Here is a 26,041-nt window from a genome sequence, read left to right as displayed (position 1 = left end):
CGGGCGCGGCCCATGGAGCCTCGGACGGGAGGACGCGGGGCTGCCCGGGGCCCGGGCTCGCATCTGTCCTGCCCCGCGTGAGGCACGAGACGCCAGGCCCCGAGGAGCCGCCGCGCCGCAGGAAGTTGAGGGATCGCGATCCCGATCCCGATCCCGAGTGTGCTTTGGAGAGACAACACCCCCCCCACCCCAGCGCTTCGGGAGGAGCTGACAACATGGCTTCCCCGCCGCACCAGCAGCTGCTGCATCACCACAGCACCGAGGTGAGCTGCGACTCCAGCGGAGACAGCAACAGCGTGACGGTCAGAATCAACCCGAAGCAGCACCAGGGCTGCACCTCTGCCAAGCACTGCAAGTACAGCATCTCCTCCAGCTGCAGCAGCTCCGGGGAGTCGGGAGGCCCCCGCCGGGCAGCTGGAGGAGGGGCAAGCAGCAGCTCTGGTCTCCGCAGGCAGAAGAAGGTGCCTCAGCTCTTTGAGAGGGCCTCGTCCAAGTGGTGGAACCCCAAGTTCGACTCCAACAACCTGGAGGAGGCTTGTATGGAGAGGTGCTTCCCCCAGACACAGCGCCGGTTTCGCTATGCCCTCTTCTACATTGGGGTGGCCTGCCTGGTCTGGGGCATCTACTTCAGCATCCACATGCAAGAGAAATTAATGGTCTTCACCATGCCAGCTCTGGGCTTCCTTTTGGTCTGCATAGCATTTTTTATGTTCACCTTCACTCAGACTTATGCCCGCCATTATGTTTGGACCTCACTGATCCTCACTCTCTTGGTTTTTACTTTGACTCTGGCTCCTCAATTTCAAGCTCTGACAACTCTGTCAGGGAGAGGTGACATGTCCAATCATACTTCTCTTGCAAGAACTGCAGATGCTTCTCTTTCTCAAGTAGGCAGTTTTTCTATGTGTATTGAAGTGCTCTTGTTGCTCTACACAGTGATGCACTTACCCTTGTATTTAAGCTTGTTCCTTGGGTTGTTGTACTCAGTCCTTTTTGAAACCTTTGGTTATCATTTCCGTGTTGAATATAATTTTACGCCCATTGAAGCCAATGCAGCTTATTGGGAGCAGTTGATGAGTAAAACCTTACTTCACATTTGCATCCATGCTATTGGCATTCATTTATTTATCATGTCTGAAGTCAGATCAAGGAGCACATTCCTAAAAGTGGGGCAGTCAATCATGCATGGAAAAGACTTGGAAGTAGAGAAAGCCCTGAAAGAGAGGATGATTCATTCTGTAATGCCAAGGATAATAGCTGATGACTTAATGAAACAAGGGGATGACGAAAGTGAGAACTCCGTTAAACGTCATTCCACCTCAAGCCCCAAAAGCAGAAAGAAAAAACCTTCCATACAGAAAACTCCCATTATTTTCCGTCCTTTTAAAATGCAGCAGATAGAGCAAGTGAGTATTTTGTTTGCAGATATTGTTGGCTTCACTAAAATGAGTGCAAACAAATCTGCCCATGCTCTGGTGGGGCTTTTGAACGACCTATTTGGCCGCTTTGACCGTTTGTGTGAGGATACAAAATGTGAGAAGATAAGTACTTTGGGAGACTGTTACTACTGTGTAGCCGGATGTCCAGAGCCCCGAGCAGATCATGCCTATTGCTGCATTGAGATGGGTTTGGGTATGATTAAAGCCATTGAACAGTTTTGCCAAGAGAAAAAAGAAATGGTGAACATGAGAGTTGGTGTTCACACTGGGACAGTCCTGTGTGGTATTTTGGGGATGAGGAGGTTTAAGTTTGATGTGTGGTCCAATGATGTCAACTTGGCCAATTTAATGGAGCAGCTGGGGGTTGCTGGAAAAGTCCATATTTCAGAAGCTACTGCAAAATATTTGGATGACCGTTACGAGATGGAGGATGGAAAGGTGATTGAACGAGTTGGTCAGAGTGTGGTGGCTGACCAGTTGAAAGGTATGTGTGTTTATTTTGTACTGTTTTTTTTTTAATGCAAGAAGTATAATACTTGTTTCACTTGTCACTGATATATGTTTTGACCACACTTGCAAAATAAGAATCAGTGTTATATGTACAATACAAGTTAGCATTCAGAAACTTACCATAGGGGATGTACAACTATGACACTAAGCTGGTATGATAGATATGAAAGAACGTCTGGAATACTTCATATTTTTGTCAGTGTCAGAATTACTTAAAACTTCCTTGTCGGCATCGCAAGCAGTAGAAAGTGGAATATTAAATGTCTTAATTTAGTGTATCATTTATTAGATAACCTGCTAGTTGACTTCATGTGCATGAAGCTTATATGTTTTGCAAAATGTGTGTTAAACAGTTTGGGCACTGAAAAAGTTGGGTTTTAAAGCCTATAACAGTCTTGCAGTGTTGTTATATTTACCTAGCTGAAAAAGCATTTGGGAAAAATAAGTACTGGATTCACAGAAGAAACTGAACACTGCATATTTGGCAGGTTGATAGCAAGTCATCATAGTTAGAACTTGAATTAGAAGAAGTTACTTGATGTGGTTCTCTGGGGTAGCATATGCTATCATTTCAGAAAGTCTAAAAAGATTTCAGGTATGTACAGCAAATACAGGGAGAAGAATAGATCTTTTCAGTATCTTTCACTACCAAGCACTGCAAGTACAGCATTTTGGCAGGTATCTAAAATTCATTGTTTCATGAAGTTCATTTTAAATGAAGAACCTTGATTTCTTGTATAAAAAAATCAGTCCTTAAAAGAATACATAAATAATAGCCATATTGTCGATCTAATTGTGCCTGTCTTTGAATATATCTTTTGACGTAAAAGTATACCCCTTCATGAGTGCATACATCACAAGCATGTTGATTTCTGTAGTGCCAAATACTGTAGTGCCATATACGTGTGTAGCACAGATGTGTTTTTACTCCACAGACCTTGCAGTCTGAATTGAACTGCAGGCAAAAGGGAGTGCTTTTTGACCGAAAGTACTGCTATTTCATTAAAGAAGGCTATGAAGGACATAATGGAGGGGCAGAACTTATGGGAACTGTAGTAGAGGTTTATGATGGGAAAGGAGAGAGGGAAATCTATTGGTGCTAGCAGGGATGAAAAAAACCATAGAAAGGTCAGTGAGCTAGGAAAATAGGAGAGTGGAGAGAGTAGTGCAAAACAGTGAGATGGCAAATCGGGTAAGTGACAGTGAATTGGTATAATACATTAGGAGCAAGTGGGCATAGTTAAATCATATATGACAAACAACTGTTATGGCAGGACCACAGCCTATCCTTTTGATGAGAACAGTGAGTTCTATGTCCTTACGTTTGCAGTACAGAGGTGATAATATAGCAAACATGGATGGAAAGAGAAATTGGTGGTGATGGAGGGGTTGGAAGCTCCGGAGTCATTTGCCTTCTTTGGACTGCAGTTTTCTATTTTACTACTTTAATGTTTGTGGAAATTCCTGATATAACTGACACCTGAGGATACATTACATTTAATCTAAAGAGGCACAGACCTTGAATATACTTTTTAAAAAACCTTTCCCCCAGCATTGAAAATCTGGCCCATTACTACCTAAGTTGAATAGCCTCTTAACACTGAAAATCATTGAAAAAGTTGTGGGTAGATGGCACTCTCAATTTCTTATACTTAAGATTTCCTTTATTGTTGCCAGTTTGGGTAGAGAGCCAACATGGTACAAAGGCTGGCTTTGTTGTGTTGTACATGCACTTCTAGCACCAGATGAAGATTGTTTTGATGGTGTTAAACCTATTGCTCCCTTCAGTATCATTGAACACAAAGGGGCATTAACATTCCTGTGGAGGGTTGTGAAAATTGGTTGTGTTTACTTATCTAAGAGCTCAGGGAGTGGAGTGTAGAGAAGGTATTGTTTCACCATGAGGATGTTCACCTGTGGCCTCCAAGTTTCCATTTTGCATTACTCAAATGGCCTACACCAAGCCACTAGGAAGTTCAGCAAGGAAGCATGAGTTGTAATGTTTTTAGTGTACTGATGTATCTAGCTATAGATTTTTCACATGTGATTCAGATTGAAGATGAATGTCTTACATTCAGCTATACTATGTCTATTATTTCATCTCCTAGGCCAGAGAAAACTGATTGATTGAAGCCCAATTTAAGTAAGATGGAAGAGCTGGATTGAGATGATAATAGTCTCTGTAGGGTTTAATGTGTCTGTATGAAAGCAGCTGTGAGATACGGTAAAAGTAATCTATCCTACCAATTAAGGACATGCATCTGCTCTGCCTAGCATATGTTTGCATTGGCAGAGGCTGTGCAGATACCTTTTGGGTGACCATTTTTCAGTGATAGGCAGCCATATTAGCCTTTTTCCATTCTTGTCTACTTTTAGACTATATAATTTTTTCTTTTCAAAATGGACTTTGACACTTATAATCCATGCTTGTCTTTCTTCCTGACTGGCTTACTGTAATATGACATACTTGGGGCAACATGAAGTGAGAGCTAATGCAGAACCTGGGAACCTGTTAAGCAACATACTTCTTGTGCAATTTCAGCCAGTGGTTCATGGTCTGCACTGACTGCCTTTGGGTTCAGTAGGTAGTTTACAGTACTGGTAGCATTCTAAAAAGCCCTGAATGGCATCAGAGTTTTCAGCTTGAAAGACTACCTTGCTGGGCTTGAACTTTGGGGAAGTGCTCAAGCTGAACTACTTTCAGTATACAAGAGAAGGGGCTATTGGCATAGCAAATGGAATGTGCCTATTATACATATACTTACCCAGCAGAGAATAGATGATAATTTCTTCTAAAGGGACATTGTCAATTTTAAATATTGCACCTCTGTCTGGATATTTTTACCTAAAAGTACTATGGCTGAAAAATTAGAAATTAAAATTTATTTTAAAATGTTTTACTATGTGTTTTTGACAGTATTTAATGCACAGACAGTTAGGAACAGGAAGTGGGAAAAGAAATAGAGGCTATAAAGATGTGATTTTTTTTTTTAATATAAAATTTGGGAAGGGACTCTGTCAGGTGTAAAACTACAAACCATTTTAACTTAGTTTCGAAATTGAGTAGGTTTCAAATTATATTATAACAAGAACTGAAAAGTGAATGACTTCTTAGATGATGAGCAACATTTTCTTTTGAGCCATTTTGTCCTGGCTTGGCCGAATCCCTGATAATGGAAGAATTACTTTAACGAGGAAAATATGGCAAATGGTTCAAAGTATTTTTCCCTTCTTTCTTTTACAACTTTATCTAGACTTACATAAAAAATAAAAATAAGTGAGTGTATATACTTATAGATGTGTGGGGGTTTTTTTCCTACCCTACAAAACCATCAGCTGATATGCAAGTATGTTGGATGTAATCCTTTCTGTTATAACTAGTGCCGAGAGCTGGTTTGCAACATAGCCAGCTACTTGTTCTTTTCTCCTAATTATTTTTGTTACATGCTCAGGGCGACTGGTTTTGGTATAAAATATGAGGGGAATGTAATAAAGAAACAGCAGTACTACTGGCTTAGTCAAGCAACTGTGCTTGATTAAAAAAAAATCAGACTCTTATTTCAAAAAGTTTTTTTTTTAAATATTTTAAATTGGGAGCAATAAGGAATTGAAATCTTATGTCTCATTCAACAGCTGCTTGTTTCCCTTCCCTTGTCATGTGACCAGGACCAGTGGACAAGATCCAGTTCTGTGTTTGTGAGTTGTTGAAGTGCTAGGAAGATTTTCTTTAACTCGTGATTTGATTGCCTGTAAGAGTGAGAGCAGCCAAAAAGGGGAGTTTGAGGTTTTCACTTTCCAGTCTTTCCCTAACCTTCAGCTTAGCTTTAGGTTTCCATAATGATGACTGTGACAGGGAGCCTGTCCAGGGGGAGCTGTGAAGTACCTGGAGCCCTTTCAGCCCTCACTCTCTATCGCTCGCCACGCCTTGATGTCTTTTACTTTTATATCAGGGAGGCTGCCCCAGGGCTTCTGGAATTGCTCTCTCAAATGACCACCAGGCATCTGTGGCCACTGCCTCATGGGCTAATTGCATAGCTCCAGTCCATCTCTGCACCATGCCCTGTGCCTCACTCACTGATGTTACCTTATACGCAGCCCCTTCTCTGGACTCCTGGAATCCTCTCTGATCCCACACTCTCAGTTGCTCAATAGACTCCTGGACCCTCTCTAGTCCTACACTCTCAGTTCCTCAGTCTAGGCTCTGGATCCCTTCCTGGGTCCTAGAAACCACCCCCTCCTCTTAGTTCCTCCCCAAACCTCTAAACTGCTATGGGCTGTACTCTGTGCTGGCACTCAGGAGCTGCAGCCGTCCTGCTCTGGCAGTGTTCCTTCAGCCGCCTCCAGGATGTTACTTCTGGCTCCTTTCAAAGTCTGGGCTTATCCTCCTCCAGAGTCAGATGATTCCAGAAATTAGCCCTGGCCACAACTCCAGGCTGCTTCAGCCCTATCCTGCCAACTCTTAAGGTGCCAGGAGCACCAAGCCTCCTGCCACACTGACATCTGATTTTTTTGATTCTTTTATACTGCATACTTATTGGACCCTCTGTTCTGTAAAAGATAACACATAGTGGCAAGGTTTCTCAATTATCGTACTACCTACCCATTGGATTTTTAGAAGATCCAATGACACCATTGTAAATAGTTATTTTTCCCTAGGTTTTTTAATTTAGAAATTCCAAGAAACTTAATCTTTCCTTCCTTATTTTTTGCTAAGTCTTCTTGGGTACTAGGAGGAGTGGGAGCTTTCTTGGTCTTTTATTGAAGAAGTAGGGGTGTGGCTTTTAATTGAGAGATTTCTTCTCCCAAAATGTTTGAGAGACATTTGAGATTAAATGGGTGTCAGTTAAACTAACAGGTAAAGAAAGTTATCGATGCCTTAACAATTTCCCCCTCTTTCAGTCTTTTAAAGATTTTGTTGTACTTCTTATCACTGTATCTGAGCCCCCTCCCTGTGAAATAAGCTAAGCAGCAGAATTCCTAATGGTTAGGTCTCTAGCTTAAGAGTTAGAAAGCATTAATTTTATTTTCTGGTTCAACCACAAACTTCACTGCCTTTGGACAGCTACCCTTGTCTGTTTTTCAATTTCCTGACTTCCAACATTTATTAGAAGGTAAATACACAGAGATGTAGCTAGGCAGCTGTGTGACATGCGTGGCAGTTGCTGCTGCAGTTGGGCTTTTTGCACCAAGCCCCCCCTTAGTTATGAGATTGTAAATACGCAGAAGAATGCGAGGTACTTGCGTAGCATGTTAGTGGGGCCATTTAAATACCTGAGACTGTGGTCGAATGTTTGCAGTAGGTGTGTGGAGCCTTCATGGGATCTTTTTCATGAACATTCTGCGTGGATACTTATTTTGTTTTTTGTCTGGTCTTTTTCTCTCTCTTGCTTTTTTTTCCCTTGTTTTTCATGATGTCATAATATTTTAGTTTCAGATCATCCAAAGACTATTCCAGGAAAAAAGGGCTGACAGGACCCAAGTCTTTATTCTAGAAGGATGTAAACAATTTGGGGCAAAGTCTGTCTTTTATGATTGTGCTAATTCTATGAACCCAATTGCTGCACAATAGGGTTCTGATTTCACTGCATCTAGAGTAGTGGTTCTCAAATTTTTTAGACTCAAGGCACCCCTCTGAAAATGCCAACTCTTAATTTTCACTCATGTTCTGACTAAAGAAAAATAATAGAGCAGTTCTTCTATTGTAAAGAACTCAAAGACCACAACAGGTCTGAATGTTTTTATAACAGTTTGGATTCCTGTTTCAAATCTCTGGGTTTATCATGTGAATCATGTTTGCACACCTAACAGTGCTAACGTTGCATTGTTACCTTTGAAAGGATTTCAAGGGCCCCCTGGTGCCGTGACAACCTGACTTGAGAATCACTGATCTAGATGCTACTGAAAGCCATGTAATACTAGTAGTACTTATTGTCCTGGTTTTCTTCTAAAGCTTTGGGGGAAACCTGTGATCACAGCACTTAGCAACAAATTGCTATACCTTATTATGACATTTCTAAATAACTGTATTATTTAAAGGCTTTGAAGATACAGAAAAGATGTTCAGTGTGGTTATATATACACTACTTAATTGTGGAAATTATAACTGGATCTTGTATTGCTCTGTCATCTAGTTGGCAAAATGTAATAATTCATGGTTCCAGAAGGCAGATCCATTTTTGTAGCATTGGAGCATGAATGAAGCTGAATGCCTACCTATTCAGATATGACAACTGCTAGTAATTTCTGTTTGAGAGGCCAAAGACCAGAAGTTTAGAGTATTCTTTCTTACTGCTTTCTATTTTTTCTTAAGAAACTTCCATAATGTTTAAATGTACCTGCTTTACTACAGATTTAAGTAGAATTTTCTTGTGGTAAATGAGATTAATCTGATATTAAAATACATTTTTCATAATTTGGTGATGCTATTGATTCTCCATATGCTATTGATTCTTCAGCCTTTTATATGGCTGCAGGGCTTGAAAATATATTCTTTTTTTCTGCCAATAGCAACTTATCTTGGCACAAACCACAATGCTCTGGTTTTTTTTCCAGCTGTTTACTCCTGCTGTACAGGAGAATTGATGTTCCTTAAGGCAAGGAAATCTTAAGCAAGAGCGGGGTATGAATGAATAGTAGAATTTGTTTAATCTTATTACCTACACTGCAGAGAGGTTGGGGTGTGCAACAGTTACAAGAAAAAAAATGCACTCTTACAGCTGCTAAGATTATGGAAGGTTCAGGTGCATACTGAATCTTCTCTCTGTCACTAACCTGTTTCTACAGAGACTGTGATTCTGTTTATGCATGTAAACATTTTCTTTCCTATAAGGCAGGAAGGGGTCATAGCTGGAAATAAGGTGATATTTTTCCCTTTTCTACTTGTTTGTTCCAGGTATTTACTAAGAACAAATGTAGACCAACAAAACAAAGGTTGCTTAGGCTTCTGTTTTAGAATTACATGTGTTCTATAATATTGAATAAATGTCACCTATTTGACAGTGATCATTATATACATGTCAGTCATTTTTTGCTTTTGTATTAAAAGAAAAGAATTCTTGTAACTTCAGATTTATTATTTTCAGATCATAATCTAAGGTTCAGGCAGCACTTTCTTAAGAAAATATTACATTTCTATTGAATTGTTTAATTAAAACAAAAAGCTAACCTATATGGCCATGTTACCCGGCAATAGAATAATGAATAATTGTATAAGATGCTTGTTAATTAGTGACCAGTGCATACATACTAATTAAGCTGAGTGAATGTTGCTTATTTTTGTGGATGACTGTCGCCCTTGACTTTTATTTTATTTATGGTTGTTTACCAGGGATGGTCAATCTGTGGCATGGATGACACAGGTGGCACAAGCAGCTTCTGTGTGATAGGTGATCCCCAGGTACTCAGTAAGGGGAGGCACTAAATTGGAGGGGATGGGGGAGGCTTCAGTCTCCACAGATGTGAGAAGAGGTGTCAGATGTGACTGCTAAGAGCTAGGTTAACCTAACACTGGTCCTGCAGCTGGCATGCACAATTCAGGGCTTTTGATCCTCGTTAGCCCTGTAAAACTGCAGGAGTTGTGGGGCTAGGGAAGGGTTAACCTGGCTCTTGGTGTTGACAGCTCCTCTTCCAGCAGAGTCCTGCCTTTGCTATACTCTTCTTGAGGGTAGCCAGAAGCTTGAGGCCCTGTTCCTTTGAGAAACAAACTACTGTATCCTCAAGGGGGTGAGGATCACTTGGGGAAGGAGTGCAACTTAACTTGGAGCATAACTGCCAGAAAGATTGGCCCCCACTACTTTGTGCTGACTACTTCTCTGCTATATTTCAAGATGAAAAGCATTCAGCAAGACTTTAAGAACAAAGACAACATGCATCTATGTGGTAGCTCAAGGGTGTCAAACATACGGCCCACAGGACTGGATCTGGGTGACAGAGCCATATAACCAGGCCCAAGGGCCTTGAATCAACCTCATATGCCCTTTGTGGTATGTGGAGCCAGTCTGGTACACGAGCTAGACTGATAGGATACTGGGTGAGCTGGACCTATGGTCTGACCCAGTGAATGGCACTTATGCTGTTATGTTCTTGTACTCTGGTCTCTCAGAAGTAGGGCTTCATTAGGTCCCATCATTCAGGCCTATATTTGTATTGACTACTTTCAGATATCTTATCCTTTCTGATCTGGACCAGCCCTGGAGCCAGTGTGCAGGGCCGGTCTGGCAGGCTGCCACATGCAGCGTGTTCCCTGTTGCCAGCACCCTGTGCTGCAAGCAGCACCCACAGTGCTGAGTAGAGCCTATGAGCCACCTGCAGCACAAGCCCTGGAGCAGGGCCATTGCATGCTCCCCACAGCACTGGGGGGCTGGCAGCCCCCCGCCAGGCTAGTGCTGTGTCCCAGGGTGGCCCAGTCTGGCCCACAGACCAGCCCAGAGACTCTCATCTGCTCACAGGGCTGAATGAGTTTGACTCCCCGGTGGTAGATGAATTGTATTTAATTTAGTTAAATTCTGCAAAAGCATATTAACAAGAAGAAATAAAATTATAAATAGGAAAAATACAGAATGGGCATTTCAAATTTTTGACTTGATGTATAGTTTTGAAGTGTACTAGCAGAAAGAAAGAGGAGGAAAGAAAGGTGAAGAATCTAATTTCTGTTCTCATCTAGGTTTCTTCAGGGTTTGTCTGTCTGTTCTTGCTGTAGCTTTGTTTTGTGAAGAATTGTTGTCTAAATATTTATTTGTGAAGGGAAATAACTTTGCACTGAAACCAAAGTTATTATCAAGCATCATAAATCTCTTGTATGAAGCGAGTGTTTTTGAAAGGAATAATAGTGTTATTGCCAAGTATATTTAATAGTGCTTTTCTTTCATTACCCAGTTACTCCAGATAGGTTTTAGACTGTCATTAGAAAAGTAAAATTCTTTAAACTTTGAATAAAGTTTGTTTGGTTGCTCCATATTATGGAGTCCTGAAGAAAAGGTTATTTTTTTGTGGGGGAGGGGGACATTAAAACTTCATGTCAGGTGTTCTTGGTATTTGAAGCCTTTTATGGTATGTTGACATGTGGTTTAGTGCTTGTTCTAAAAAAGTTTTTATAATATACTGTCCAGGTAAAGTGGTTATAAATAATGAGAAATTACTTATGTATATAGTCAACACACACATAGGCCTGTATGATAGACCCTAATGAAGCCCTACTTTTGAGCAGCCAGCATATAAGAACATGTGAACATAAGAAATGCCATTTACTGGGTCAGACTATAGGTCTTCTAGCGTAGTATCATACCCAGTTCATAGCTCCACAAAACCCTGGTACCTTCTGATCAACCTCCTTCTGGCCCTGACCAAGCTGCCCGTCTGTCAAATCAGGCAGCTGGCAATAGCTGTGGGGGAACCTATGTGACTTTGGGGCTGTTTGCTGTAAACTTATCCATATACGTATGTCTGAGCAGAAGTTCACTGGATAGTGTCCGTGGGCTCCTTAGATATGGTCAAGGCACAGTGGGTGCTGGCCAGCGTCCTTTGCTTGATGTCCCCACTTGGATCCCTAGTTATTAACTTTTGACCTCCACTTCCATTCCTGGTTTTTTTTAATCCTTTGTTCCAATATTTTCTTATACAGTCAGTTGCCTACCTCTAACCCAGTAGTTTTCAACATTTTTAGACCTGATGCTCCCATCTTTAGACTTGAGACACATCCCTCATTAGGATGAAGGCATCCCTTGGAACGTCCTAGCTCTTAGTTTTTACTTTATTTTTCTGTAGTAAAAAATTGAGCAGGTTTTCTGTTGCAAGGAACTCAGAAGGACAGCAATAGATAAGAATGTTTTTAACACTGGATTCCTATTTGAAATCCCTGGGTTTATCTTGTGACTTGTGTGCATACCTAACTGTCCTTAGATTGTGGGGCATCCTGGGGCACCCTGCTTGAGAATCACTACTCTAACCACTGAGGGAGGCTTGTATTTTCCTGGTCAGGCTAGTTCTACCATGCCTACATAACAAATAGACCTGTCTTTCTCAGTGGCAGAAAGTGGATGCTGAGAGGAAAGGTGAACTGAGCTATGTCTAGGATTTCTGTCCCCTGGTTCTCTCTCACTGCAGCTTCTAGCAATTAGTTTTAGGAAATTTTGATTGTGAGACTGCATCTCCATGATCAGCATCTACTGATGGACCTTTCTTCCATGAATTTGTTCAGTCCAGTCCCCTTTTGAACTGGGTTAAGCCATTTGCTTCCATGAGGTCTTGTGGCAAAGAGTTCCACAACTTAATTACAAGTTAATTATGTACCCCACCTCCCCCCAAAAAAGCAACTTCCTTTTATTAGTTTTAAGCCTGCTACCTATTAATTTCGTTTTATGTCCCCTACTTCTAGTATTGTTCTTGTCCTTTTTGTGCCTTTTTTAGTTCTTTTGTATCTCTTTTGAGGTGGGAAGACTAAAGCTGCATATAATATTTAAGACATGGATGCATCACAGATTTATAAAGATTTTTAATGATACTTTCTCTTTTGCTTGCAATTACCTTCCTTATAATTCCTAACATTTTTATTTGCCTTTTTGACTGTGACTAAACACCAAACTGATGCTTTTAGCAAACTGTCCACAATAACTCCGAGTTCTCTTTCCAATGTGGTAAAAGTTAATGTAGGCATCATCATGTATTTGTATTTTAGGATATTTTTTCCCCCTATGCACTACTTTACACTTATCAGTATTGAATTTCATCTGCTATTTTCTGCTATTTCATCTTCTATTTTTCATCTGCCAGATTTGCTGTTTTGCCCATCCCTGTCCTAAACCTGTCCCTTTCTTTCCCAGTCCACATGAATACTAAAATTTAAAGGAAGTTCTTCCACACACAGCAATTTTATGGAGAAATATATATTTCAAACATGTAAAAAGTTTAATATGCAAGAAGTCTTGAACTTTTGAAAATTGACATTTTAGTTATAATAGCAAACTACTGCTCTGTCCCACTTGATGTCTGCCAGAAATGTGCTGTTTTACCTATTCATGGTTCACTTCATCAGTGACCTTGAAAATTGGATTATCTCAATTATAACCATATACTGTTGTATTGGTTTACAGCCTTCTTTACCATTGGTTTCACATCAGACCCTCATGCTACATGTGGTGTATGCTGGACTGGCCCTGCATACTGGGCATGGTGTGTGGGGCCAGATCTTGCGTATATTGTATGGGGCTTGTGAGGCCAGTTCAGGTACACATGTAGCACTCAGAACACAGGACTGGTCCAGGGTGCTCATGGTGTCTGCACCAGACCAGCCTGATGTGCAGGATCCAGTGCACAGGGCCAGCTGTGGGCCTGATTAAGTCCATGTCACTCATCTAGCCTATTGACCAGTGTTGTGCCACTCATTGGGCCTGCTGGGCCAAATGAGCTTGAAACCCTGATTTAGATTCATAAGCTGACCTACTCAGAAAGGCTCAGGGCAGCTTACAATAAAAGACAAGCCACCCACAAAACAAGAAAAAACAATAGACTAGGGCTGTGTGAAATTTTGCTGGGTGTTTTGTTTCAGTGCTGTTTCGACTCGTTTGAGCTCGAAACAGTGAAATTGAAATGAAGCAAAAAGCTTCAAAACAGCCTCAAAACAAGGACACTTGAAACATTTTGAAAGTTTTGTGATGTTTTGAGTTTTGAAGCTAGGCTTTCTTGCAGGGAAACAGAAACTAAGGCGAGCGAGGGGGAAGTCAGGGGGGAAGGACTGCTCTGATATTGACATGTGTAGCTGGCCAGTGACTGATCCTTTCCCTGAGGTGCCTTCCAATCCCAGTGTTCTGGGGGAGGGATGGAAGAACAACATAAAAAGCAGCAGTGTTTGAACTAAGCTTTCTGTGTGCCTTGGGGTCAGTTACTGAGCTGTGTCTTCCAGCAGCATCAGAGAGAGGCTATCACTTCCTACTTGATAGCCTGTTACTAGCAAGTGGGATCCAATACCTTTTGCTTTCCTAATACCCTTTTATTATTATATTCATTCATTCCTTTCAATTTATTCCTCCTCTCAAATCCTCATTTTGTTTTTGTTAGTCTATATTGATTCTTTTCTCCCAGAAAAGAAATCTGTGCTTTCTGTCACAGTGTGCATTCCATTCACTGTGCGGGGAAGCACAGCATATATTGCATATTATAATATAGAATTTATTCAGGAACACATACATACATTTATATATTTTATTTATTACATGAATACATGCATACATTACATAAACACATACATACAATTATCTACATATATTACATAAATACAGATTACATTACAGAAGAACACACAGATTTTCCAGCACACCAAATGCTCTATGAAACACACTATGAAGCATGCTGGGGAGGCAGCTGGCAAGCCTTCAGGGAGGGGCAGAAGAGCTGGTAGAAGGAGAGCTGTAAGTTTTCCCCACCCCCACTGCCTCCCCCCAAACTGAGATGCAGCCTTTTTGCTACAACTAGCAGGTAGGAGGCTTCCAGTTCTACTGGCAGCAAGGAGAGGGGAGAAGTGCCACTGCCTGAGTCTGCATCCCCTCCAAAAGCACCAGCCATAATCCCCCCCTACCACCACCATGACAACAAGCAGCACCAGCATGACAGTCTCCTTCACCCCCATTTCACTTTCTATGCTGCTTGCTGTCATGGTGGTGGTAGGGGTGGATTATGGCTGGTGCTCGCCTTGCGCAGCTCCTTCCACAAGTACTCCCTGCTTGCCTCATACAAGGAGGGCACCACTGTCCTGCTGAAGGCGGTATGTGCAGGCACTTGGTATGATGGGGCCACGAGCGCCATGAGCTGCCTGAACCCTGGCTGCTCAACTAAGGAGAAGGGCTGGCCATCCACAGCAAGCATCTCCCTAATGGTCTGGGTGATCTTGCTCGCCTTTGCACCGTGCCCCCCTTTTTGTCCAGTACCAGAGAAAGAGCTGGATCTGGATCTAAGTGCCATAGCAAGGGAAACTCTGCGGAAGGCAAGGAAATCAGCTGAGTTTGTACTCCAAACCTCTCAAGTTTTCCCTAAAGCCAGGTCTCCTTCCACAAAAGGCAGTTCAGAGGAGGTTGAAAGAGAGGTTGTGGAGGCAAGTGGCTCAGCCAAGTCTGCTCCTTCTGTTGCTGTGCCTCTGCCTGCTGAGGAGGGGGAAAAGGCAGCATCCACGCATGCACCTGCACCCCGGAAGCGAGGGTGTAGTGTGGTCTGGGATCATTTTCATCTGGCAGATGATCCCACATATGCTGTCTGCCTGCACTGCCAAGCCAAAACCAGCTGGGGCAAGGGAACGAAACACATGAGCACCACGGGGATGCTGATGCATCTCCGCAGGCACCACCCAGTTGCCCTTGCTCCTCCTCAGCCTGGCACCAGTGGGAGTGTGTCCAAAAAGAAGTCCCCCTCTTGCTCCAAAGTCTCCGTCCCCACAAAGCAGAGGCAGGCCACCAGGGAATAGTGGGGGAAAGGCGGACAGAAAGGGGGGCACGTTGCAAAGGTGAGCAAGATCACCCAGACCACTGGGGAGATGCTTGCTGTGGATGGCCAGCCCTTCTCCTTAGTTGAGCAGCCAGGGTTCAGGCGCCTCATGGCACTTGTGGCCCCATCATACAAAGTACCCGCACATACCACCTTCAGCAGGACAGTGGTGCCCTCCCTGTATGAGGCATGCGGGAAGTACTTGTGGGAGGAGCTGCGCAAAGCAGGTCCACAGGTAGCCTTACACTTCACTGTGGACATCTGCAGCAGCCAGGGTGGAGATCATGCATACTTCTCCCTCACAGAGCACTGGTGCAACCAGTCAGGCTGTTGGTGGGGTCTCCTTCAAGCCGAGGTGATGGATGAGTCCCACATGGAAACTGAGATCATGGGGTCCATGAAATGCTTGGTGGAGGGGTGGCTTGTTGGGCAGGGCGAGCTTACCCGCAGGTTCATGCTCACCAACAATGGGGCCAATATGGTCAAGGAAGTCCGTGATTCCAACTTTGTTGGTATCTGCTGTGTGGCAAGCAAGTTCCACCTCATTGTCAGGGATGCCTTGGAGTGGGGGACAGGGCTGTTAGTGATGGCCCCAGTACCACCAGCAAGCTCATTTCCAAATGCAGGAAGGTGGCAGGCTACTTCTACCAGAGTATCAAGGCGGGCAAGATGTTGTGGGAAGAACAGGCAGAGCTGAATATCCCGCAACATAAATCGTGCAGGATGTGAAGACTTGGTGGAATTTCACATACCTGATGCTCAAGAGGCTGGTGAAGCAACAGAAGGCCATCCATGAGATGGCCTTGCTTGGGGAGATTGGGATTAGCGGCCCCCTTAACAGAGCTGAGTGAGATACCATCTCCCAGATCTTGGTGGTTCTCAAGCCCTTCCTCGAGGCCACTGAGAGCCTCAGTGCTGGCGATACCCTCCTTAGCCAGGTGATCCCTGTAGTGAGGGTGCTTCAGAACCAAATGGGGAAGTTCCACGGGATCAGTGTCCCTGGCTGGGGCAAGCCACTGTCACCAGACGTGCAGGCACTGGTGAGGCGACTGAAGGAGGGCATCAGGAAATGGCTTGATCCTTTGTGGTCCAGTACGGTCCATGTGTTAGCTGCCATGTGTGACCGGAGGGTGAAGGGCAGCATCAGCATATATTGCAGCAAAACCCTGGATCAGTGGATGGAGGTGGTGGTGAAGAGAGTCAGGGAGGCAGAAGGGCAGAGGTGGGGGTGTGTGCAAGAGGGGGGTCCACTGTCCCGTGCCAGCACCACATCCACCATCTAGTTTCCTCTTCCACCACAGCCGCTGCCAATGTGGGCCAAGAGCCTGGCTTCCATCGTGGGGTCTAGAAGCGCCAGACCCCACCATCAGGCAGGTAGCGCTTAGGCCTTGGTGGCTGCCTATCTTGCCAAGGATGTGGAGCTGCTGCTGTGTGACCCCTTGGCCTGCTGGGCAAGCTGGAGCCAGATGTGGTCGGATCTGGCCACGGTTGTCTGGGAACACCTGTTCTGTCCACCAACCAGTGTTTCAAGCGAGAGGGTGTTCAACATCGCTGGTGATGTAGTGACACTCCACCACACCTCCTTGGATCCTGGTTTGGTGGAGCAGCTGGTGTTTGTGAAGGTGAAACTCTGGCTCCTGGGGTTCCCTAAGCTCCATGTACAGATGGAGTGAGTGCTACCCTCCTCACACTGTCTGTACTTACTTTATTTTTTTTTACCCTTGGGTTTTACAACCACTTAGTGCCCTGTTCTCAGAGCTGAAGGGGGCACTCACTGTATCACCAGCCAGCAGGGGAAGAACATGTCTCTGCCTAGCTCTCGTACCAGGAGAAACTTGGAGGTATGGGCGGGGGCTATGGGGAAGGAGCCCCATGTCCTGGGCATGACCACTAAAACTTCACCCTGCCAGGGTAGGGAGGCCTGCTGGGACTGCTGGTAGTGCAGCAGCCCCAGGAAATACCAGGATCTCCCTGGTGAAAGGTGGGTAGGAGGTGCCGTAAGCTCCAGCTACCACACGCATGCACAGTCCTGGCTGGGGAAAGCCCAGACCTGTCACATCTTAGACATGCTTGAGGCTTGCTGGTTGCAATGGAGTTGTGAGGCTCCAGGTGAGCTTGGTTTAGCTGTCTGGGATTCCAGCTTTCAGGTTGAAAAACCCTTTGTCAGGCTGAGGAAACACCTGCAGTTGGTGTGTGTGGTGGTCCTGGATGGCAGGAATAGTAAAGAAGCCAGAGGCTGGCCTGGCCCGCAATGCAGGCAAGAAAGCCAGTCAGTGGAAATGGAAGGGGTGGGGGGTGAGGGACAGACTGGGGTGTGGGGTGGAAGAGGGATGTAGCAGGTACAAGTGGAGAGGTATCTGGAGAGTCAGATGTCTGGCAGGTTGTAGTGTGTCAGAATTTCAATATCTATATTAAGTCCATGAGTTTCTGTACCTAGGAATGTGAGGGAGGGAGAGTGGACACAGGGCTCCGTCCCTGCCCCCCCGCCATCATTGGAGGTGGTAGCCACAGAGCTGACAGCAGAGGGTGATGCCATCAGTGCTGGCCCTGCCCCCCCTGCTCCCTTCAGGGCGCAAAGACGGAGCGGGCGGGGTGAGACCAGTGCTGCAGCAGGCAGCGGTGATGGAGGGCGGTGGAGTCAGCAGCACTGGTCCTCTCCACTCCCTGGAGGCTCCGTTCCTGTCCCCAACATCCGTCCGTTGATTGCCTAAGTTCTTTGAAGAGCCTGAGGGCTAATAAGGGACCCTTAATACGCAGTAATTAAATTTCTTTCACTGGTAATGATAGATTGAATAGGTCAAACGTAAGTTATGAAACATGACTGCTGCTGGAAATCCCTTCAGTCAGGGCTGTAAACAGGAGGGCTGTTAGAACTATGGCTTCAGTAAATGCTTACCTGGACAGGAAACTGTTACTGAATTAGTATATGATTGTAGATTTTTGTAATGGAGTTTAAAAATACTTTTACATAAATATACTTTCAGCCATTTGCTATTTTACTGAAATGCAATTTGTGTACAAATACCCTTAATTTTTTTCTCATGTATGCAAAATATTATGTCTGCTCTTTACATTCAGACCTTTTAAAATATGATTTCTAACATAATAGTTATATTTAATAATAAATAATAGCTCATATAGAACTTCTCAGCCATAGTTTACAAAAGACTCTGTCATGATTTCCAATTTAGAAATGAGAGAAATTCTCCAATGGAGAAATTGAGGCACAGGGCATTGTGCTGAAGTATTTGTGTAAAGTAACTCAGCAGGTCAGTGTTAGGTGGAGGAAAAGAATTCAGGTGTCATGTCTCGTAAAGCAGAAGATTTTCCTATTTTTAATAACAAACTGAACTTCCTTGTAGTCTTTAATAGTTTTTAGTAATTTTTAAAGCCATTTTGAAATTAGAACCCTTTAGAAAATTGGTCTCTGTACAGCTGAGAGATGTTGTAGTTAATAAATCTCATAGGCCTCAATTTTCAGACACTTAGATGTGCTTGTATTAATTGTTTGAGTAGTCCCATGTGACTACTCACATTTTTAAAATAAATGCATTGTATGTTTGCAAGATCAGGGTCTATTAACCCCGTGGATGTTTAAACTAAACCTTTTAAAATGGGATTTTTCCAGAAGCATCTTTAGGAGTTAAGTACCTGACACTTATAGAAACTTTCAGCAGGCCCATTGAAAGATCAGCATCAAATATCCTATTATTTCACTATATATAGAGATAGTGAATTGCAATATGTGTGTCATTTTTGTTAATATTATTAGATTTTTTTGCTTTCATTCTCAGACTGTTGTATACAACACAAATTCTTGTTTGAGTTACTGCATAAGATTTTAGAAAGGAACATCCATATGTGTCTTACATATGGTTATTAAAAATCCATGAAAAAGTATGTATGTATTAGGGTTTGTCAGAAATTAAAACAAGCCCATATTCAGCTTGAATTTCAGACCTAAGCTAGATGAATTGAATCAATTTTTGTGTATATATTACTTTTCCCAGAATAAGCCCTCTACATTTCTTTAGTTTGTCTGTTAGCTCGGTAATGATGACTTTCCCCCCTGTTTTTAAGTTTGTTTCCTGCCACCCATCACTGTATATCTGAGGGCAGAATATGATTTTACTTTGTGCTCCAGGAAGGTATGTGGTTCCATATGTCTACCCACTGTGAATGTGTAAGTCAAGAAATTGTAGCTGAACAAAACGCCCATGATTAGTAAGCAGGGAGACAGCACCTCTCCCATGTTTTAATCCCCAACAGCTGAGTGGTTAGGGCAGTTACCTGGGAAGTTGCAAAGTTGAGTTCTAAGCTTGCTTGCCTAGCATTAACTTCCCAGCATAATACTCTAACTACCACGCCATAGGTTAGGTATTTTTCTGTCCCTTCTCCACCTTTCCTTTTTGAAGCTGGTCATGTGGGTAGCCAAGAGAAGAAAATGTGTGGTGCAGAGGAAAAGAACAAGCTAGAGTGTGTGGCTTACTGAGATGGAAAGGATCAGAGTTGTAGCTTGGACCTTTGGTCCCACTGGGGCAGAAAGATTCCTTGTGCTGTCTATCTGTTCTACCCAGCTGAGGTGCAAGGTGTACTGCTTCAAAAGAAGCACTATACCTGCCCAACCAGTACATAGTTTACTGAGTACACTCAGTATACGTGCATGTCTGTGTCCACACTGCATAGGTAATAGAACCTCAAACTATGCAAGTGCACAAAAGCTACTTGTATGGCTGGAAAATTGCTATTAAGGTGCATAAAGAATAGCATTCTACTCCATGTTACAAGAGTTGACTTCCTAGTTCTGGTTCTCTGAGAGTAAAAACTCTTGTCTATAATATTTTTTGTAGGTGCATGTGTGGTCTTTTTTGTTGATTTGTATTACAACATTGGGTTGTTTATTTTGAATATTTGCATGGGAGTATTTAGGAGCGGATATACTGTGAATGTTATTCTTGTTATGGTGGGAAACACTTAAGTGTTTTACAGGATTTCCTAAAAACAGTCAGACTCTGGATTACTCTAATCTCCTTTGGAAGTATTGTTCCATAGTTGGATATTCTCCACTAAGAATGTTTTATGCTTAACTCTGGCCATGGACATGTCTTAAAATTTTGTTGGGAAATAAGCCTACTTCCCATCGCAGAAAGTGAGCATACGGGTGGCCAAGTGATTTCTGGCAGAAAACCATAGTGATTCTGCCACTAGCTGTTAGCTCTTTCTAGTAGCAACTTTTCTAGGTACCTGTTTTCTAGTGCCATGTGTAACACCTCTTCAGTTTCATGTAGCATAAGAGGGTCCCTGGAACCCCCCAGTATCCCACAGTCCTCTGCTGTCCCTCCCCTTCCTCTTCAAGAAGGACAGAGGTAGAGTGGTTGACTTCCTGGTAGCCTGCTCAGTGACATGCTGTCAGGAAGCCCTGTAGGGACCTTGCTGCGATGACTGCTTAAACAAGTCTCAGCTGTCTCCAGGACTTTCCATGTAGCTATATGCCCCCAGGCTCAGTGGAGCAGGTAGGCACAAAATGAAGAGGGGCAGTTAGGTTGAGGGTGAGGGAATTCTTTCTTGCTGATACTGAAAGAGCCCTGGGAAGAATTGGAGCTCTGTCTGTGGCATTACAGGGGAAGGGGGGCAGGGATGAGGAGAACAGCTCTCAGCCCCTACCATCTCTGCCAGGTGGTGGGGAGGAGGGTGTCCTTGGTAGCTGTTGTTTCAGCAGCTGCCAGCTGATCATTGACAGTCTCTCCCCTTTCATGGCAGAGGATAGGCTGTCAATTATTGGGCTCTGTTGGAGGCCCGGGGACCCATCTTGCAGCCATCTATCACCCCAGGCTGGAAAGCTCCACTTTGAGCAAACATTGTAACTCTCCAGCCAGGTGGCTAGAACACCTTTATGGCCTCCTTGCTTGTCCTTTCCTAGACATTTTCAGCTGAACACCTGAGGTGGCCCACACGTGGCATGTACTCAGCTGTTTCTGCATGCAGGGCCCAGGGTATGCCCTGCACATGGTGCCTGCTCTTGGATCTATGGCATATGTTCTGGCTGCTCTGGGACCCATGTCACATGTGGTGCAGTCCCAGAATGGCTGGGGAGGGGGTTCTGTATGTGATGTGGATCCTGGAACAGTGCTGCGCGTAGAGTGGCTGGAGCATATGCCACATGCCCTGGATCCGGCATGGTGGAAGGGGGAAAGGGGTCTGTGGGCCCAGTCCTGCCCATGAACTGGCTTTGCACCACTTAATCTGGTCTGTGGGGAAAGACAAGTTTGACACCCTTGCCCTGAGACTTTTGCATCCCTTGTAACACACAGGGCCCGTATGTATGTCTTCATTGGAAGGTGAGGGCAGTCTTTTGGCTTAAGTTGTCTTTTTCTTTCAGCCATCATCACTTTAGTCTTAACAAGGTTCACATGCCCAGTTGTCAACAATGTCCAATGAATGCCACATCACATACTGCATCTACCCCTTCTTCTTTTTTATGACATTTTAGGATTACAACATTCATAAATTAATATCTACATTTGATAACCATTAAACTGCTTCAGGGGTAGCTGCATGATTGATTTTAGATTGGCATTAAATGATCTAATTGGGCAATCATTCACAATGTGCAACACATGCAACACTGCAACACATTTTTGTCTACACTGCAGTGGTAGTATGTCGTGACCAGTACAAATCTGAATACACCCTGGTCCCTGTTCATATTGTCTTGCTTCAAATCTAGAAGTATGACAGGGAGGATATTCCAGGGCTGTCCCCAGCAGTCACTTGTGAACACACCAGAAACTAAGGGCTTGAGAGCAGCCTCATTGGCATGTTCTCCAGTATCTTTATCTTTACTTCCAAGTTTGGGGTGTGCTTGAGGGTTTAGGTGGTTAGGGAATGCTTAGACCTGTCCTGGCTGGATCATACTGCTGTGGCAGTGTGGAGAAGCCCTTGGTGGTCTCATGTAGCATTGAGAAGAAGAAGGTGAAGTATGGCAGACTTTGGGACCTTACAGATGAGCACCTCCAGGGATGAGGTGGAATTCATTGCCATTATTCTCCAAATTTTGGAGGAACATTTGGAACCCCCCTAATGCTGTGCCATTTATTCCTGCTACATTATGTAGGCAGGTTAGCAAGAACTTTTGATCTGTTCAATTACACTTTCTTCTCTTACCTTATATGTGAAATTCAGTTTTAATATTAAATAATCTGTTTCAGCCTGGCTTTCAACCTGGATATAGCATAGAAACTGTGCTTGTGGTAGGTGATGTTTGTCTGGATAGTGACAAGGGTAACTATGCCCTGATGATTTTACTTGATCTTTCAGTGGCCTTCAATACAGTTGACCATGAGGTGCTGATAAAGCATTTACTTGACTGGTGGGTAATTGTAGGGCAGCTCTAAATTGCTTCCACTCTTTCCTAGCAAGGGAGGTCCCAGAGAGTGCTGATGGGTAAGTTCTTGTTATCCTCCTCAGGACCTTTTGTTTTGGGTTCCCTGGGGCTCCATTTTGCCCCTCCCCCCAGTTCATTAATTATATGAGGCTGCTGGGCAAGACTCGGCAGAGATTTGGAATACAGGGGTGGGTCACCAGAGTTGTCTCCAGTGCTCCAGAGTCTGCACAGGTTCCCAATAGTCCTCTGAGTGCAATTCAGGGTGCTGGTTTTGACCTATAAGGCCCTAAATGGTCTGGGCCCTATGTACCTAAGGGACTGCCTTCTTCCTTATGCCCCTTTGCAGTCCGTAAAGTCAGCTGAGAGGAACCCCCTACAAATACTATCAGTACACCAGATCCACTTGGCACAAATGGGTAGGAGGATGTTCTCCACATTTGTTCCTGGGCTGTGGAGCTGCCCCCGTCTTAAGGCTTGCCAGATCCTCAGTCTTGACATCTTTCAGAAGCACATTTGTCTTTGGGCAGGCATTTACCAAGCCAAGATGAGATATTGTTTAGGGGGTCTCTGTTTTATCTTGATATTCTAGTTTCCTTTTAAGTTGTTTCTGTTCTCTTTTCATTCTCCTGTTTTAAGTTGTTCTGTTTTCTTATTGCAAGCCATTCTGAGCCGCTCTTGTGAAAGGCAGCATATGGATTGACTAAGTAAACTTCTATCATATCAAGGATTTTTTCTTTACACTGTATGGCATTAAAAATGCACAGTATTTTTTTAATACTGTGTTTACTTGTATATCACTTGTACCTTTCTCCACAAAATTAGCCTCTCAAAATTGGGTTGTGTCCTAAGTGGGGAAGCTGATTTCTGCCTAGAGTAGAAGCATGGAGATGCTTGTAGATGGCTGGTACCACTGCTTTTCCTAGTGGTCCCTCCATCAGCTGTAAGTAGGGGTGGTTTCCAGTAGGGGCAGATCCAGGGTGGGCTGCAGTGGTGCAACTGCCCCCTGTTTTGATTTTTGTTCCACCCAGGGTTTAAAACCCATTGTCTGGCAGCAGCAATGGCATTTCTATTCAAGCAGTGCTGAGGAAGTCAATCGACAATCATGGCTCATTATAATCAACCCAATTTCTGCTCATTGTTCTTCACCTCACTAGCATGTTTATCATTTTATGTGTGTATATTTTGGGGGCTAATTTAAGTAACAATGTGAATTGTATTCATCAAATATTTTTCACTGAGTAGAGAGCAAGTACAGTTAAAATGTTGTGCATGCATTATTTCATTGTTTGCCGTAATGGAGAAGGCTGTGCTTTGTTATGGTGAACATGCTTTCTTTATTTAATCCATTTAGAGTAAAGGATTTTGCTAATTCTTACATTGCTTACTATTAGTTTATAAATTAGATAAAGCCTTAGCACTTTATGGGTTTTTTTAAAAATAAACCTTGCTAATTCGAATTATTTTTGTAGTCATTCACATAAGGTGATAACTTCAATTTATGGGTAAATCATTAATTTGTTATGGCAGAAATGTCAGTGCATGGAAATTAGATTTTTTAAAATATACATTAAAGTACATTTCTTTGTGAGTATTTTATGACAATACAGCAGTACATAGCTGAAAAACTGTTAAAAATGCAAGTAATTTAAAAGCTACATTTAGTACATATTAAATATGTACTAAATATTTAATAGTGGGTGGGGGCTTCTCAAGTTGGTGGTGGTGGGGAGCATACATATATGCCCCCACCAACATCCAACCACACACTATATTTAGATTGGAAAAGCATGTTAAAGTAACAAACAATTATCACAATTATTAATAAAGCAGAATGCTATTCTAACAAATTATAATCATGTTTAAAAAACAGTACAAAATGAATGTACCTGTAGGACATACGGAGAGACTAACAGAGAATGTCAACAGATTTTTTCCCCCCTTCCCTTTTCTCCCTCCCCTCTCCTTATGATTTTAAATGATTATGTGGAAGTTTGAAATTTATGCCCAGCCACTGGTCAGCTGAGAGCTTACAAAGGAAGATCTTGAGTGAGATTCACCAGGTAATTCTCAACCAGGGTGCCTTAAGATCCTTTCAAAGGTGCTGCAGGGTGCCACACAGTGTTAACACTGTTAGGTGGGCAAGTAAGATAAACCCAGTTTTCATATAGGAATACATAATATTAAAAACATGACTAGCTGTGGACTTTCTGAGTTTTGCAGCAGAAGAATTGCTCTACTTTTTACTATTGTTTTTACTATAGAAAAATAAAAACTTAAGAGCTAACATTTTCTGAGGTGTGCCTCCAGTCTAAAAAGGTCGAGAGCCACTGATCTAGAATAAGGACAGTGAAATGCAGTCAAGATACTTGGCAGATCAGGGTCCAGTCCTACAGATTTTTATTTATATGGGAAGCCTTTGGTGACGTAAGGAATGCCATCGAATGCAGTGGAAATTAAATAGGAGTTTTTAGGATCCATCCCATCTCAGAGGAAAGGCAGCAAAAGTGCACAGCAGCCCCTTTGGCTCTCCAGGGAACTGGCAGACTTCCTGCATCTTAAAAGGAAGACCTACAAAGGATGGAGGACTGGAACCGCCACCAAGGAGGAATACTCTGCTCTGGTCTGGACCTGCAGGGAGCAAACCAGGAAAGCCAAGGCTGCGATGGAACTCCAGCTAGCTACAAATATCAAGGACAATAAAAAATTCTTTTTTAGATATGTGGGAAGCCGGAGGAAAAGCAAGGGCAATGTTGGACCCCTAATCTGCTAAACCAGATGGGGCAACAGACAGCTGATGCCCAGGAAAAAGCAATTTTGCTAAATGGGTACTTTGTGTCAGTTTTTCACCAGCCCCATGGGACGGCCCTGCCCACTGTGGGTCAGGGAGGCCCGGGTGAGGGAGATTCCTTGCCCTCCATCGAAGCTGACCTCGTGAAGGAACACCTTGACAGGCTGGATACCTTCAAGTCAGCTGGCCACGATGGGTTACACCCAAGGGTACTCAGGGAGCTGGTAAGCATCATAGCTCAGCCCCTGGCATGGATCTTTGAGAGCTCTTGGCGCTCTGGTGAAGTGCCCGATGATTGGAAGAGGGCCAGTGTGGTGCCCATCTTCAAGAAAGGGAGGAAAGCAGATCCGGCAAACTACAGGCCCATCAGCCTGACCTCTATCCTGGGGATGGTCTTGGAAAAGATTATCAAGGAGGCCATGCTTAACAGACTATCTGAAGGCAATATCCTGA

The 26,041-nt window shown here is 43.5% G+C and overlaps 1 protein-coding gene across 1 annotated transcript in view; it reads left to right on the top strand.

The window, feature by feature from the left end:
* Positions 1-6: 6 nt before the first annotated feature.
* The window catches only part of ADCY9 (adenylate cyclase 9), a 264,451-nt gene continuing 238,416 nt past the window's right edge, over positions 7-26,041 (top strand). Inside the window, exon 1 of the mRNA XM_019507552.1 lies at positions 7-1,923. Within this exon, the coding sequence (XP_019363097.1) occupies positions 216-1,923 (1,708 nt within the window). The 5' untranslated portion in view covers positions 7-215. The remainder of the gene's footprint in view (positions 1,924-26,041) is intronic.

The sequence above is a fragment of the Gavialis gangeticus genome, unplaced genomic scaffold (genome assembly GCF_001723915.1).
Source record: "Gavialis gangeticus isolate Ggan-Ray unplaced genomic scaffold, GavGan_comp1, whole genome shotgun sequence".
In the NCBI taxonomy this organism is placed as follows: Eukaryota; Metazoa; Chordata; order Crocodylia; family Gavialidae; genus Gavialis; species Gavialis gangeticus.
This window is presented reverse-complemented; position numbering and strand designations above follow the sequence as displayed.